Below are 17,803 nucleotides of genomic sequence, written 5' to 3' on the forward strand. Positions count from 1 at the left end.
GTATGTTTATGTTGTCTATGTGTGCCTAAGAAATTAAAAAAAAAATTAGGAAGCACTGCTCATAGCCACACAATGATGATGTATGTGATTATCCCCATTTTACAGACAAGAAAAATTGAGGCTTAGAGATGCTCAGTGACCTGCCCAGTTTCACTTAAGTCAGTGGCAGAGTTAAGCTAAGGACCTAGATCATTTTAACCAAATTCTGTTTCCTTTATCCACTGTACCATTGTGCTTTTCCCCCCAGTTCAGGGGTTAGCACATGGCACATCCTTATTACTTATGTTTCTTCTTATTAAAGCCATAATTAAAACATGTCTTTGGCCCTGGCTGGTACAGCTTAGTGGGTTGAGCTTCATCCTATGTACCAAGCGGTCACTGGTTTGATTCCCAGTCAGGGTATATGCCCAGGCTGCAGGCTCCATCCCCAGTAGGGTGTGCAGGAGGCAGCCGATGGATCTCATCAATGTTTCTCTCTCTCTCTCTCTCTCTCTCTCTCTCTCTCTCTCTCTGTCTCCCTTCCTCTCTCTCTAAAATCAATAAAAATATATTTAAAAGCAGCAGCAACAACAAAACAAAACAACAAAACAAAACAAAACAAAACAAAACACGTCTTTGGAAGCTACTTCCCACCAATACTTGGCCATTGGCAACTGGGCTTCTTACCTGTTCTGCTCTGCCCTGTGACCTTGTTGCTGAGCTCTCCACTGTGAGTTACCACACACAGGGTGTACTTCCTTCCAGGAACAAGGCCATGAAAACGCCACTCCGTCAGGTCCTTTTCTTTCCAGTTTTCCTTCTTCGTGCCATTGGGATTATAGAGAATCAGCTCATAGAAGTCGAAGTCCCCAGGGGCTGGACTCCAGCTGAACCAGAGACTGTCTGTCATGTTCCGATTGGATCCCTTGAGGTTACTCACAGAGGCTGGGACTGAAACAGAGGGAGAGCCCTTACCAAAAACAAAACAGAAACAAAGGCATTTTGGCCCACAGGTGAAAATATGAGCTGCATTCGGCATATGGGTGAATAGCTCCTACTGTAGAGTCAGACCTTGCCTACACCTCAGCTCACTCAGGTTTAGGAGAATGTGGTACAAATTAAAATAGAACAAAACACAACAGGTGGTGACTTTTGTATGCTTCCACACGAACTTTAATGGACATATAAAATGAAATCTTCAGAAATGATTAATTAAAACTGGTCAAGCAGCTTATACCTGAACTCATAAAAGGCCCTAAAAGTGTTCACAGAAGGTCCCAGCCCTTGCAGTCAGGCCCATGTCACTGTGGCTGCCGTGCCATAATGTCCCTCTCTGAGTCTCCACTTCCTCTCCAGCTTTTCGGTTCTCAGTACTCTTATGCTCTTTCTCACCAATATCTTTATTAACAGTTGCTTCTACCTTTATATAAATTGATTATGCTGGCACCTGTCCCAAGGGTATTTGAGCATCATCATCCTTTGAAGAATGAAGACTGTTGTCTCTAGTTAGAGGAACTGGAAGCATTAACGTGCAGAGCATAAACTGCTCTGGAAATGGTAACACGTAGGGAAGTCTATTCACAGTTTAGGCTTATCTGCTGCTCCATTTCATTCCCTTCAAAAGACAAACGTAGGATTTCTGTTGGCCGCCTGGAATGTGCTCTTCACATGGCTGCCCTCAGGTTTCAGCTGAAATGCCTGCTCTTTCTAGTTTCTTGTCCTGCCAAGTAGTTCTCTGTCACAACGTCATACTGTTTATCCCCTTCATAGAATTTCAGGTGTTCCAAAATCATCTCCCTTTAAAATCTGCTGTCCCCTGCCCCTCTCCATCCACTAATGTAGAGCTCAATGAGGTCAGGGGTGTCATCTCTCTTGTTCACTGTCATGTTCCAGACTTGAGCCCAGTGCTTTGGACACAACAACAAAAACTAATGTCAAATGAAAAATAATTTTGAATAGAAAAATGAGAGAATAGGCTCAAATTATGGAGCAAGAGAAGGTCCAGATTCCTATTTGCAGCCCAGAGAGATGTTTCTCCCTCTCGTTTTCCTGGAACTCTTGTTGATCAGTTCATCCAGTGCTGTGGTTTTGATTCCCAGCAGTCTTTGCTTATTGGTCCCATTTGTAGTTGTCCTTCTCGGGACCTGTCCTCTACTCCATCTATGTCTTGTAGAAAGATTAAGGGCACAGCTTGGATTATAAATAACCCTCTTGGAAGTAGAGGAACGAGATTCATTTTTTCATCAACCTATGATGTAAACAAGTGGAGGCAACCGAGCAGAAGGCAGTGCAAAAACTATAATCAAAGGTCTGACTTAGGGTCAGAAAGCCTGACGGTCACAAATTTCATGTAAAGCTATATCCTGGGTAGAATAGCAACTATTGTGATAATTTCCTTAGTGCGTGGGCCCCGGTCTTACCTGTTCTTCCGAATATGAAAGACTCATTAGACAGCTCCCCACTGTGAGTTACTATCACCATTTTGTACATTCGACCTTGCAGTAAGTTCTGGAAAGAAAAGCTCTGGACTTGTGGGTCCACTTGAGCTCTGTCCTGAAGAGTTCGATCTGGGTTGTACAGAAAGATGTTGTACCAGTTGAGCTCTCCCTCTGAGGTGGTCCAGGTGAAGGACAGGTGTCTGGTGGAGTTCTCTGTGATCCGCAGGTTGGTGACAGCTGCTGGCACTGGAAAAGTCGAGGAGCAAGAGAGTGAGACTGAGTTTTGGCATGTCCATGACACAGCCTAGCGTGGCACCTGGATGGGTTCACTCAAGCAATAGTTCAAAACACATGGTTCCTGCCTTTAACAAATAGTGACTTCATGGAGACATTAAAGTAAATACATACATCTAATTATTGATGCTAAAACTGTTCATTTTAAAAACAAAACCACAAAAGAACAAGGAAAATCAGTAATGGGAAAGTATCTTCAAATATATTTTTTGAGGGGGGGGGTATATAATAAATGTTAATCTGACCTGTGTGACTAAATGTCTTTCTAATTTTAAGAGCTATATCAGAGATAAAAACAAAACAAAACAAAACAAAACAAAAACTGTCTCTGAATGCCGTCTGAGAGCTAGGAAATGACCATGAGAGGGAAGGATTGTGGGGAGGAAAGACTGGTGGGAAAGAAAGGGAAAGACAAGAGAAGCAAGAGGAAAGAGAAGCAAGAGGAAAGTCAAACTATTTTTTTTAAAAAAAGTTTACATTAGGATTTTGCAATCCCATTTAGTGCTACCTGTTGGTGAAAGCAATCAAATGCCAACTGAAATCACCAGCTTTGATACTTTTGGTGCAGATGCTTCCTGATTCCACAGAAGTCTTCAGATGCAGGTGGAAACAGACCAGGGCATTTGTCTCGGTCTCTCTTGAGTTCTTTTCCCTCCACTGAAAACACCTTCTCAGGCTCCTTTGCTTCCTTCTTCTTATGTCAGGCATTTAAAAGTTGGTGCTGTCCATGGTTCTATCCTCTGTCCCCTTCATATCTTATAACAATAGCTAAGTAATCATTCTCATTCACTTTATGAATTACTATGGTCTGAATGTTTGTGTTCCCCCAAAGTCGTATGTTGAAACCTAACCCCCAAGGTGATGGTATTAAGAGGTAGAGCCATTGGGAGATGATGAGGTCATGAGGGTGATGCCCACATGAACAGGATTAGTGCCCTAAAAAGAGGCCCCAGAGAGCGCTCTCCTCTTTTCATCATGTGAGGACATGAGAAGTGCCATCTATAAACCAGAAAGCGAGCCCTCACCAGATACCCAATCTACTGGTGCCTTGATCTCAGACTTCCAGCCTCCAGAACTGTGAGAAAGAAGTATTTGTTGTTTAAGCCACTCAGATTATGGTATTTTTGTTATAGCAGCTTGAACAGACTAAGATATGGATTTAATTAGAATTTTTATCCAAATCTCTATCTCTCACTTTTCTGAGCTGGGACCCATATTTTCAATTTCCAATAATCACCTCCCTATGAAAGTCATTCAAACATCTCAAACTCAGTCCAAAACGAAATCCTGTATATTCCTCCTTGAAACTCCCTCTTTCTGCATCTCTCATCTAAATTCATGGCCTATATTCTACCAAACACGCCAGGTAGGAACTCCAGAATCTCCTGTTCCTCCATCTGCACTCCACTTAGCCACCAAGTACCATCTTACCTCATTTAGAAATATTTCTTGACTAGATCTACTGTTCTTCATCAGCCTCCTTGCATTAGTTTAGCTTTCAACCCTTAGGATTTCTACAACTGTGATCGTTTCTTGACCCCAATTACTTTTCTGACTACATGCCTCACTGTGTTCTCACTCACTCTTCTCCAGCTATACTGACCTCTTTTTCCTCCGACAGGCCAAAGGGACTTTGTGAATGTGATTAAATTAAGGTACTTGAGATGGAGAGCTTATCCTGGGTTATCTGGGTAGTGACCAATGTAATCCCAAGAGTCAAATGTGGAAGAGGGAAGCAGAAGAGTAAAGAAGGAGATCTGGTGACAGGCACAGAGGTTGGGGTATTACCACTGCTGGAAGGGAGCCAGGAGCCAAGGAACCTGAGTGACCTCTAGAAGAGATAAGGGCAGGAATAGATTCTCCCCTAAAGTCTATAGAAGAAACACAACCCTGCTAACACCTTGATTTCAGCCCCATAAGACCCATCTTCAGATTCCGACCACCAGAGCTATAATATAGTAAGTTGATGTTGTTTTAAGATGCGAAATTTGTGGTAATTTACCCTAGCAGCCATAGGGAACTAATAGAGACAGTTTTCATGAAAAATCTAAATTGGAGTATGGCAGGCTGAAAGTTGTGTCCACAGGCCAGCTGACGTGGACATGGACAATCATGTCTCCATTCTTACGGTGTCAAGAAATATATGTGATCTCCCCATGTTGCTTCATCCCTCTGAGGCTACTGTTCCCAAGGAATAGCCGACAAGGAGATACCTCACACAAAGCAGCAGGCTGTGTGAATTACCTGTTCGGCCTTCTGTCTGGGCTTCCTTGCTAAAGAGGCCTCCGCTGACAGTGAGGATCTGTATCTTGTATTTCTTTCCTGGTGTCAGGTCTTCAAATTTGTGCTGCTTCGTGGTGGCTGGTTTTGATGTGTTACTCAGAAGAATCCCATTTTCATTTAGAAGTAGGATATCATATCTTTCTGCCATGCCAACGGCTTTTTGCCAACTTACTATTAAGGAATGACTGCTGTATACATTGTCTGCAATTATTCCCTGGACAGATGCTGGGACTGCAAAGGAAGAAAAGAAGCAGGTTTCATCATTTAGGATAAAGTAACCAGTTGAGAAAATGTCTCCTAAAGCAACTGCGGATGGAAGGTGATGCCTCATTATTGCATTGACACTTTCCATGTGCCCTTAGAAGAAAATATTTCTTGTCCTGAATTATCTGTAGGATTGCTTTGATTTTTCATTTTTTCTCTCTGAATTTAGACAGGTTCTTGAAGTCAAACAAGTAGAATAATTCATAGAAGTGACACTGATAAATATTCAGAATGATGTATATGTATTTTTCTAGAGAGTGCAAGAATGCTGAACAAATTTACATTCAATGAATATGGTTTGGAATATGTAGTTGCTTGTTTGGACTTTTATTCCCAAGATTAACTCAAGTCAAAGCTTCAAGCCTTGACTTAAGCAATAGTATATAATAGTGTTTGTACTATGGCTCTTGATGTGAAAGGCAAAATAGTGTTATTTGTTAATAATATTTTTTGTCCTAGGCTCATATTTCAGACCTGTCTTCTATTTTTGCAAATGACATCTCTCTCTAGATGTTCCACAAATGTCCAACTCTCAAGATGCCCAAATTGGACTTCTCATCTCCCTCCCATGATTTCCTTACTGTCCTTTGATTCTATCTCTTCATCTAAGTCAGAAACTCTTACCCTTCTACATATAATTAATCATTAATCTTATAATTCTGTCTCCTAAATCTTATTTCTCTTGGATCTCTCTACTTCTCACCTTGTCTGTTACCACTACCCTAAGACAATATCATCTCTCTCATACATTATTACAAGTTACTTGACCAGTCCCTTTGATTCCTTACCTCTCAGTTTCAAACTACATGTGTATCGGGCATATTCTCATAGTACATCCATGCTGATGACACTTCAATGGCTCTCCATAATTCTAAACACCTTCGTAAGGCATACAAGGCTCTTTACAATTTGATTTGTCTACATGCTCACATTCTTTATTCTAGCATACTAAACAGTGGAAGGGTCCCCAATGTGCCAAGGTTTCTGCTTCATCAGGATGACTTCTTAGTATCTGTTTAACTATTACTTCCTCCCTGACTCTTTCTGTTTTCTCCTATAGTATCCCATATTCATTTTTATTTTAGCACTTTCCATGGTATACTGTCATTGCCTTTTTACTTCTTGGTCTCCTTTAATAGATTATAAGTTTCTTGAGGTCAGCAGCATTATCTTGCTACTGAATTCTCATTTTCTAGCACAGTGATTGACACTTGGTGGGAAATATGTCAATTGGAGACATAGTAAGGCTCAAGCCCCACAACTAAATAAATGGTTATGAGAAAGGAAGACACCTAAGAAGTATTGTGTCACAGTAGAGAGAACATGAAGTTTGGAGACAGACAGATCTAGATTTGAAATATACTAGTAGCTCCAGACCTTATTACATGTATCTAGATAATGTTTCATAAACTTTCTAGCCTTACTTTCCTTATTGTTAAAGTAGAGATGATGATCCTCTACCAGGTAGTGTGACTAGAGATAATTTTAAACTAGAGGCCTGGTGCACGAATTTGTGCATGGGTAGGGTCCCTTGGCCTGGCCGGTGATCGAGACCTATCAAGGGGTCTGCCAGCCAGGGGAGGGACCCTGGGAGGTTGGATGGCCAGCCCCCCAATCAGGGCCTATTGGGGAGGCCAACTGGCAGGGGGTAGAGACTGTAGGAGGTTGGCCAGCCAGCCCCTTGATTGGGGTCCCGGGGGAGGGGCTATAAAAGGTTGACTGGCTGGGGGGGAGGGGCCATAGGAGGTTGGCTGTGGGAGTGCACTGACAACCAGGGGGCAGCTCCTGCATTGAGTGTCTGCCCCCTGGTGGTCAGTGTGCATCATAGTGACTGGTTGACCAGTCGTTCTGGTTGTTCTGTTGTAACAGTCGCTTAGGCTTTTATATATATACTAGAGGCCCATTGCACAAAATTTGTGCACGGGTAGGGTCCCTAGGCCTGGCCAGCGATCAGGGCTGATCTGTGGGGCTACCAGTGGGGTGATTGGGTGCCCCTGCTGGCACCCACCTTGGCTGGCCTGGGGCCTGTGGGCTGGGGGCAGCTCCTTGAGCTTCTGCCCCCTGGTGGTCAGTGCACATCATAGTGACTGGCCGTTCCACTTTTCGGGTGATTTGCATATTAGGTTTTTATTATATAGGACTAGAGGCTTAGTGCACAAAAATTCGTGCACTGCGGGGGGGGGGGTCCCTCAGCCTGGCCTGGCCCCTCTCACAGTCTGGGAGCCCTCAGGGGATGTCCTACTACAGCCGCAGTCTGGCCTCCCTCTGCAGGAGGCAACCGGGCTGATCAGGGGAAGGTGCCGCTCCCATCACCCCGCTACTGCTGCCACTGCTGGCTGCAGTGGTTGCAAGGCCTGAACCCTGGGCCTTGCAGCCGCTGGGGCTCATGGTTGCCTGAGCCCACAGCTCCCTGAGCCCACGGCTTCCATGAGCCCATGGTTACCGTGAGCCCTCAGCTGCCTGAGCCCTGGGCTTCGCAGCTGCTGTGTCTTTGTCTGGATGGATGCCCGGAAGACATCCACGCTAATTAGCATATTACCCTTTTGTTAGTATAGATGTCTGGCATGTAGCAGGTGCTTGCAGATGACTTTTGTTCTGAAAGTAATATATTAATAGCAATAGTAATATAAGTAAACATATACATTATTCATTGATTTATTACTTGTTCTTTAGCTATCAAGTGAAGTAGATGGCATAGGAATATTTATTTTCTTAAAAAAGAATTTTGAGAAAGTGATAATATTTTGAAAAATGCATAATTATAGAAGTCTGCTTGTTAAAATTTTAAAGTCTTTAACAAGTTAAAAAATTTATTCAAATGATTTGGTTCCTAATTACCTTTCATTTGTTTTGAAAATCTCCATTAAGAAAGAAAAATGCAAAGAAATATGAGAAACGGTCTTAAAACCATATTGAATTGTACAAATTTAGGTGGTTTTAAATTTGGGTATTTTTGATTTGTGAGTAAGCACATCCATTGTCCCATTATGGAGACCAATTTGGCCCTTCTCCAGGTGGATGCTTACCTGTCCGGCCGAGCGCATCTATCTGGTTCCTCAGGGACCCGCTGACCGAGGCAACCACAATCTGGTACTGCTCCCCAGCCTCCAGTCTGTGGAACGTGTGCTCGGAGATGTGCTTGGGGATAGTCTGAGAGTCAACCTTTTGGTTCTGCCTAAATGCGGACACGGTGTAGGAATCAACATCGCCCTCACCAGGAGTCCAGTTCACTGTCAGGCTGTCTGTCGCCCCGTTGGGAGAGATGTGGATATTTTTAACAGTGCTAGGAACTGAAAAAGAAAATAAATTTAAAAGTCATCACTTAGAGAATGAACTGTGGGAATTTCAACCAAAGTTTTTGTGCTTCTTATGTTCTGGCAGCTACTGAAAGGATACACATAGAAAAAACTGGTATCAATTTATCAACTTTCTCTGACTCTTCTGCCTGAACTGAAGTTAAGGAGGGAAGTTTAGAGTGGCATCTCAGCCATTGAGGAGAAGTGAACGGTGCCAGTCATAGAGCAAGGGGCTAGACTGCCTTGGTCCGAGTCTTGGTTTTCCCATTCACCAGCTGTGGGACTACCGGCAAATTGCTTAACCTCTGTAAGTTTGTTTCCTCATCAGAAAAATGGTAATGATAATAATAGCAACCATCCCATAAAGTGGTGAGGATTAAACAGAATGTATGTGTGAAGTGTTTTGCTGTGGGTCTGGTTTATGGAAAACTGTTAATAAACATTAACTATTATAGCAACACTACTAATAAAGTTCCAAAGAAGTGATACCCAAGCAACAGAGATATTTACACTTACCAGTACAGTTGACCCTTGAACAAGGTAGGGGTTAGGGGCACTGACACTTCCTCTTTCTTATGCAGCTGAAAGTGTGCATATAACTTTTCATTTCTCCAAAACTTAACTGCTAGTAGCCTATTATTCATTGGAAGTCTTACCAATAACATAAACAGTTAATTAGCTCATATTTTGTATGTGATATGTATTATATACTATATTATTATAATAAAGTAAGCTAGAGAAAAATATTAAGAAAGTTGTAAGGAAAATAAAATATATTTATAGTACTTACTGTATGTATCGATACCGTAAGTTTATGTCACCTGTTTACAAGATGAATTGTCTATTTGTCAGTACCTACATCCATACTGTCTTATGTGACACAATACACTGTAAATGTTATACATACTACTAAGAATAGACATCAGAAATGAGAAAATAATGTGAAAAAAAGAATAATATTTACAGGTGTAATGATTCATTCACTGATAATGAAGAAGCAGAAATATGATGGTTTTATGGTAGCCTAGAATAACAGATATCACTGCTTCATGGTAGTAAGAAAATAAAAAAAATTTCCAACATATTTATTGAAAAAATCTGCATATAAATGGATCCACGTAGGTCAAACCTATGTTGTTCAAGGGCCAACTGTACACTGCTATAACTGGTTAGGTTCAAGATCCATATTTCCAATTACCTGTGAAGCCCTCGATGAAGGCTGACTGCTGTACATCTCCACTGATCGTCAACACGAGAATTTTATACCGGCGCCCGGGTATTAGGGAGGTGAAGCGATACTCGGTTGCGGTATTTCCAAGGTGAAAAGAAGGAAGTAATTTCATGTCATTGAAGAGCAGTTGAATCTCATACTGGTCGACATCCCCATCAGCTCGTGACCAAGTCACGAGAAGGTCGTCAGTGCTCCTATTCCGCAATGTTAGATCCTTAACAGGCTCTGGGACTAGGGAGGAGTATTAGAAGACACTTAGGAAAGTGACTGATCAAAGTTTACCTACACAATAATTTATGAATCACATTCAAGGAACTGGCAAACATCTCTCTTCCCCACATAAGTCACTTAAATTACTTCATGCATAATTAAACAAGAAAAATTGAAAATCAACTGCTAAAATTGTAGTTATTTTCCTGATATAAATCTTATATGCTAAATGTTGGTGGAATCTAATTGTAAAATGAGTTATGATCTCAATCATAAGATAAAACAAAACATCCAGAACTTTAAATGTCACAATGCACAATGCAAGAGGACAGAGAAGAAAAATGGGGCATTTGGCCTTCTTGCTTGCCAAGTATATTTGCTTTTATCTCCCAATAAATATCCTATAATTGTAGGCCATGGCTGGGCTAAACGATGTTAGTTCTGAGTGAGACTTACTGGGAATGTAATTTACTGATAACTAAGTAGAGAAAATTCAAGGTTCAGATAAATTATTTACTCAGTAACCCTCAAGACCCAACCGACCATCCAATTTTGCAATCTTTCCACTTACTTGTTCTCCCATTCCCTTGTTCGCTGGCTTCATATTGCCCACTTTTTGTACTAACAGTGACACTGTACAACCGTCCAGGAACTAGCTTAACAAATACACACTCATTTTCAGACTTGGGGATGCTTTTCGTTTGAATGAAGTTGTTTTTGTTTTTAATGGTGACTTCATAGTGATCCAAGTCTCCAGTGGCATGCACCCAGGATACCTTTAAGTAGTCACTCCTGGCCGAGTTGCTAATACTGACTCCTTGGACCTTGTCAGGCACTGAAAACAGAACAGAGAACTGCTCAAGATTTACTGATTCTTAGTGAGCAATTGATCACAGATGACAACCTGGGACAACATGAAAAAGTGAGGAGATTTTTTATTGTGTGCATTTTAAATAAAAGTCTTAGACCTTTAAACCACACATTTCTGAAAGGAAAAGACTGTTATAATTGTTGGAATGATTAAATGGATTTTTTTTAAAAGAATCTGATGAATTAATCCTAATCCTGTTTTTAGCCTACAGAAAATGTCATGTACAAAATAGAACATTAAATATGATAACTGATTATTAATCTGAATGATGGTGATGGTATTAGTAATTCCAACATACCTTGGTGATTCAAGACATGATAAAAGTCACCAAGAAGAATATAAACAATCCAAAAGAAAAGTGAAAGAGGAAACACATATGATTAATTAATACATGAAGATATATGTTCAACATCATTGGTGATCAAGGAAATATAAGTCTGGGCCATGGAAAAATATATCTTAAATAGATTTGATCGGTAAAATTAAAAAGCCTGATAAAACCAAATGTGAGAGAGAATGCCCATCCACAGGAGATTAGCTGAATGAACTGGTATATGGTGGTCATAATTAGTTTATTCTTAACTCAAAACACAAAAATATAGATTTCTTGATCTTAACATTAAAACACAAAATCTGAATGACTCTTATCAATATACTAATAACTTAAAAAGACCTAAGTCCCAAAAGATTATATACTTCATAAAATATACATTTTTATGTTAAAACAACTGAAAATTTTAAAACCTACAATTTTAGGACAACAAATAATAAAATATGCAAGGTAGGAAGCAAGAAAGAGATGAAAATTGGAGTCAAGTTGTTGGTTACCTTGGGATGGACTAGTGAATTGGGAACCACCTTATCTGACATAGATTAGTGTCAGGTTCCTAGTTTTAATTTTGGATCGTGGTTTCTCAGGTACATATTAACTTATTAAGATTTCTATCTAAATTAAGTTAAATGCCTAAAAATAAGAACCAAGAATTATGATTAATCCAATTTTGTGCACCTGAGATTTCCTCCCCGCCCCCATAAATATATAAACAAAAATACAATTCAAGTCCGTATACCTGTGGGTTTTTTCTCAATTGATCAATCAATAAATACTTGTTAACAGGAACACTTTAAAATCTGTATGTAGAGCATAATGTTAAGAATATTCTAATTTATCCTTTGGGACTGTATTTTAATTCAACAGTAGGTCATTACTATGTGGCTATAATTGGATATTATCAATATATGAGAAGGAGCACTGGAAAGAGGTATGAACGTGGATCCAGAGTACTGAACTTGTATCCCAACACTAGCATGTCTTTTAGGTCTGTGTGGCCTCTGTCTGTGTTTGGTAAATCAGGGATTTCTGCTCTGGCCACACGCCCAGCCTATGTCCAAGTCTTCTCTTCCACTTGTGTGTGAGAGAGGTATTAAATGTCAGTATTTTGGCATCTAAGCTACATTTTTCATGATGTTTCTCACACCTACAAGTTGCACTACTATCCTTTGTTGGCTTATGTGTACTGGTTAGTTTTTGTATTGGCATAAATCTCACCACAGATATGGAGCAAGGACAGGCATGCTTTTTTTCAAGATATTTACCTGGAACCAATGACAGTGTTGCTAGAATTTAGATATTACAGAGTTAAGGAGGAGAAATTCTGAAGTGATGTTGAATGCATGAGTTAAGAAAGGTCAATGTGCCGAAACTGGTTTGGCTCAGTGGATAGAGCGTCGGCCTGTGGACTGAGGGGTCCCGGGTTCGATTCCGGTCGGGGGCATGTGCCTGGGTTGCGGGCACATCCCCAGTGGGAGATGTGCAGGGGGCAGCTGATCGATGTTTCTCTCTCATCGATGTTTCTAACTCTCTATCTCTCTCCCTTCCTCTCTGTAAAAAATCAATAAAATATATTTAAAAAAAAAAAAAAAAAAAAAAAAAAAAAAAAAAAAAAAGAAAGGTCAATGATCCAAGCAATTTATTGAAGGCAAAGCAACTATTATCGAAATAAACACCAAGCTGAATACCATGCTAAGGCAATAAGGGGCTCTCCAGGTGGAACTGGAGGTAATATGTGAGACTCGCCTTGCTGCACGGTGAGGTGATGTGATACAGAATTAGAAATATTGATATTTTCATCCGAAATGTAGAAGAACATCAGAAAAGGGAAAGAACATTGAGATAATCAGCCCAAATTAACAAGACAGTAGCTCAGACATGACTCTCCAGTTGAACTGATTTGTCAGGGTTAATGGTTTGGCTCGATTAGTCGTGCACCAAATCCAAGTTCATGCTGGTGGAGCACCCTCTTTTATCAAGAGGGTGCTTTGAAAAAAGAATCACTTTTCTTGTGTTTAAAAACAATCTTAGCAAAAGGCCTTGCAATGTAAAGGTCAGATGCACAGGAAACATTCATGAGTTGACACTGAGGGGAAGCAAAGAGTTAGTACTGTAGTTGGTTGGCATACCCTTTAATTTTTGGTGATTTTTTAGGCTCCAAGTTGATTAACATAAGACACTGATATCAGGCTGCTTTGTAAATGGAAATCTGCTTTTACAGATTTAAGACATTATTGGGATTATCAGTATATTTAGATTTTAAATCATTTGAGGGTAGGGAATATCTCTATATCCCTGACTAGTGCTTTCAGGGATCACAAGATGTAATGGAAATAGTGCTGGAGGCAGGTTGAACTTGACTACTGGTCAACCATGTGACTATGGAGAAGCCAGTTTCTCTCTGGGACTTTATTTCCAATGGAGACGGGATTAGATTGTTCTACGAACACTTTCAAAGCTAGCATGATGTAACAAGTAAATCAGTGGTTCTTGATTCTTTTTGAGGTCACAGAAACTATGAGAATCTGAAAGAAACCATGCACTCCCCCCCAAATGTACATACCTTCCCTATCCTCAACAACTTCAGGGACAATTTCTGGGATTACTGCATTACTAAAGTCTACCCATGGAGCACTAGGTGAAAATCCCTGATCTAAGTGAATTCTTGAGTGCCTACTAGATTCAGACCACGTGTAAAGTCATAGGATGTTGTTAATTGTTCCAGATCTGCATAGAAAATCTGACATTTTAAAATGAAAATATCAACCCATAGCTCAGCAGGAAAGATTTGACAAATATTAATGTCAACCTTAAAGAGAAATTGCAGATGTAAACCCCAGGAAGCAAAATCATATTGTGGCCCTAGCCCATGTGGCTCAGTTGGTTGGCATCGGCCCCTGCACCAAAATGTTGCTGGTTCGATTTCCGGTCAGGGCACATGCCTGGGTTGCAGGTTCAATTCCCAGTAGGGGGCCTGCAGGAGGCAGCCAATTGATGCTATGTTCTCACATCGATGTTTCTCTCTCTCTCTCTCTCTCTCTCTCTCTCTCTCTCTCTCTCTCTCTCTCTCCCTCTCCTTTCCTCTCTAAAAATCAACAAACTATTCTCCAAAAAAAAAAAAAAAAAAGAATATTGGGGAAATGCTAGCTGTCTAAATTTAGTTCTTTCCAGCACATCGGAGACCTGGCATTCATTGCCTTTGCTAAGATTTTGTTCCTGGTCCCAGAACTATGAAGGTTCACATTTTTATCCTGTGTAAAAAAAGATGAACAGTAGTCTTGACCAACAGACATTTCAGGAAGGATTTCAGGATGAAAAACATAGTAGAAAAAGATAAATATCACATAATCTCACTCATTTGTGGAATATAATGAAAAACATAAACTGATGAACAAAATAGATTCAGAGATATAGAAGTATCGAACAGACCTTCAAACCTCAGAGGGAAGGCAGGGGAGGGTGGGAGTTGCGGGGTGGGGGTGGGGGCGTAAGAGATCAACCAATGGACTTGTATGCATGCATATAAGCATAAGCAATGGACATAGACAGTAGGGGTTGAGGGCATGTGCTGGGGGGTGGGAGCGGCCAGGGAGGGATCAATGGGGGAAAAAGACATAAATAATACTTTGAATAATAAAGAATCTAAATTTTTTTAAAAAAGAAGTTAGTAGGCTCTGGAGTTATTCAGAACTGGGTTTAAATCTAGGATTTTAAATGCACTGGCTAGTCAACAAGTTAAACAGTAGTCAAGTTACTTAACCTTAATTTTGGTTTCCTGATCTCTAAAATGAGAGTAATAGCCCTATCCAGTTTGGCTCAGAGGTTAGAGCTTCAGCCCTTGGACTGAATGGTCGCGGGTCTGGTTCCGGTCAAGGGCATGTACCTCGGTTGCAGCTCCATCCCTGGTGTGTGCAAGAGGCAACCAATCAATGTGTCTCTCTCACATTGATGTTTCTCTCTCTCTGTCTCTCCCCCTCCCTTCCACTCTCTCTAAAAATCAGTGGGGAAAAATACCCTCGGGTGAGGCTTAACAACAACAAAATAAAAAATAAATAAAATGGGAGTAATAATAACAACTATTACCTCAATAACGAATTTTTAAGGGTTAAGGTAGTTAACAAATATAAAGCCAGGGTCTAGCAACTAAAAAATACTCTCTAAACAGAAAAACTTGTTACTGTGTTTGAATATAATATGAATTCTAGCCATAAAGTATTGTTCATCTTACTCTGATGGTAATTTCTCCTCACATAGGGGTTTCTTGGGTCAAAATATGATGACTCTGTAACAATTCTGTGACCTCAGTGGCCTTTTCTCCTAGGATTACAAAAATACTGCAAATCTAAGATGTTCGAGCCACGTGGTAAGCTGGCTCTTTTAGAACCCGTATCTTCTCATAGACTTACCGGTCCGATCTTGGCTGAAGGAATGATTTTCATACTTTCCACTCCTTGTGGTTATGGTCACATCGTAGAGGCGCCCAGGGGTGAGGGAGCTGAAGGAGCATTCGCTGACGGACTTGGCGATAATGAGGGACTGAACCACCTTGCCACCATGAGACAGAGTCACTACGTAGTTATCCACATCTCCAGGGGCTGGCAGCCAGGATATGCTGAGGTAGTCATTGCGACCAGAATTGTTTACCGTTACTCCACTCACACTGGAAGGGACTAGGATTGTAAAAGGGGGAGAATAGTTTTAAAAGAAAAGCACAATCAAAAAAGTTTGAGTCATTTATCATGGTCACAAAAAAACAGTGTGAACTCAGGAGATCAAACCTGATTATAAGAAAGAGGTCAAGACATGCTATGAGTGCTCTCATATTAGAAGGCAAATCAAAATGAAAATGCAAGGAGGCCTTTCGGATGCTAGTAAGCCTGCAACCCTGGCATGTGCCCTGACCAGGAATTGAACCATGACCTCTTGGTTCGTAGGTCAACACTCAACCACTGAGCCGCACAGGCCGGCTGGTTTGGCCCTACTGCATTTTTTATGGTGTAGCTGTTCATAAAGTATTTTAAGTGGAGGCATTTTGATGTAAATGTGTCAGGATGTCCCCTATGTAGAAACGGGAACAAACATCCTAACAATCCAAATAGGAGTGTTTGAATCAAACTCATCAATAATGATGACTGAGTGAAATGGTAAAGAATGCAATAGCTTTTCTAGAAAGCTTAGACTTGAGCATAGCTTTGATCTCCTTGCAATGAATTTATTTATTCCTGGGGAGTCTAATAACTAACACAACCAGAGGTGGTTTTTTTCTTTCTCTCTTTGCAAAGCATTTCCTGACCTCTAGTGGCAAAAACAAACCTAGAATCCTCTCTTAGAATCAACAAGTCTGGCGATTGGACCAGCTGTGGTCAGAAAGAGCTATTGTGGTGAGAACAGCCTTTCTGATGTCAACCATAATCGTTGACTTATTTTAATTGGGCTGAGTGCCACAGACATTCACTGAGAACTTACTATCTTCCAAGTGTACAAAATGGAAAAGATGTGGATACCCTTCAGAAGTTCCCTGGCTAGAAGAAGTTTGCAAATTAATAACTGTGGTATTGTGTCAGAAATTAGTGCATAGTAAATAGTATTGCCCTTGATGGCTATCATAATAAAGACCTATAGTATATACAAATTGCATGACTGTTTTCATCATCAGTTGATTAACTTCAGCTAAATATCTATATATATATAAAAGCCTAAGTGACCGTTAAGACTAGTCAACCGAATGACCGGTTGACTGGTCACTATGACACGCACTAACCACCAGGGGGCAGATGCTCAATGCAGGAGCTACCCTCTGGTGATCAGTGTGCTCCCACAGCTAACCTCCCATGGCCAGCCAACCTCCTGCAGCACCTCCCCCTGCCGGCTAGGCCCAATTGGCCCTGATTGGGACTGGGCGGGACAGCCCCAATTGCCAGCCAGGCCGAGGGACCCACCTGTGCACAAATTCATGCACCAGACCTCTAGTTTTCATATAACTGTCAATATCAATTCATCATATATAATGGATGAGATTTGGCATCAAATGACTATCATGTCATCACAAAGGTTTTTCTGAGTTCTGTCACTTATTAGAGATTTTTAGAAAATTTAGAATTCACTGTCTCCTACCCTCATTCCCCCCGCCCTCCATTTTCATTCCTGGAAGAGCAACATCTACCTTCTGGATGGTACCAAGACTTGGCTTTTAGGAAGATCAGAAATTAACCTGTCTATAGAATGTTTTAAAAATGGAACTCTGGAGGTCCATGTGCTCTTCTTACCTGTCCTTCCTTCCACCACCACTTGTCGGGAAGAGATCCCTCCGCTTACTGTTGTTACCACCACGGAGTAGAGACTGCCTGATTTGAGGGAGTGGAAGCTGTATGTGCTAGTCTCACTGGAGACACTTTCATTTTTGATGACCACATTTTCATGGATGAGTAAGACTTGGTAGAACTCTATGTCTCCCGCTGCCTGGGTCCAGTTAGTAAATAGGCTGCTGGTTGTCCCTTGGTTGGCCACATGCAAGCCAGTCACTTGGGCAGGCACTAAAACACAGTAGACAGAAAGAGGAAAAAAGAAATGACACTTAGTCACCCTAAGGAAGTGTAACAAAAATAA

At 40.9% G+C, this 17,803-nt stretch overlaps 1 protein-coding gene across 2 annotated transcripts in view; it reads right to left on the minus strand.

Annotated features, from left to right (window-relative positions):
• PTPRB (protein tyrosine phosphatase receptor type B) overlaps nt 1–17,803 on the minus strand; it is a 110,303-nt gene that overhangs the window by 39,385 nt on the left and 53,115 nt on the right. For both annotated transcript variants that reach the window (XM_059683630.1, XM_059683631.1), the window contains 8 exons: nt 17,464–17,730; nt 15,604–15,867; nt 10,567–10,830; nt 9,753–10,016; nt 8,285–8,548; nt 4,956–5,225; nt 2,400–2,663; nt 667–930 (listed from right to left, as the gene is read on the minus strand). In XM_059683630.1, the coding sequence (XP_059539613.1) occupies nt 667–930; nt 2,400–2,663; nt 4,956–5,225; nt 8,285–8,548; nt 9,753–10,016; nt 10,567–10,830; nt 15,604–15,867; nt 17,464–17,730 (2,121 nt within the window). The remainder of the gene's footprint in view (nt 1–666; nt 931–2,399; nt 2,664–4,955; nt 5,226–8,284; nt 8,549–9,752; nt 10,017–10,566; nt 10,831–15,603; nt 15,868–17,463; nt 17,731–17,803) is intronic.

The sequence above is a fragment of the Myotis daubentonii genome, chromosome 2 (genome assembly GCF_963259705.1).
Source record: "Myotis daubentonii chromosome 2, mMyoDau2.1, whole genome shotgun sequence".
In the NCBI taxonomy this organism is placed as follows: domain Eukaryota; kingdom Metazoa; phylum Chordata; class Mammalia; order Chiroptera; family Vespertilionidae; genus Myotis; species Myotis daubentonii.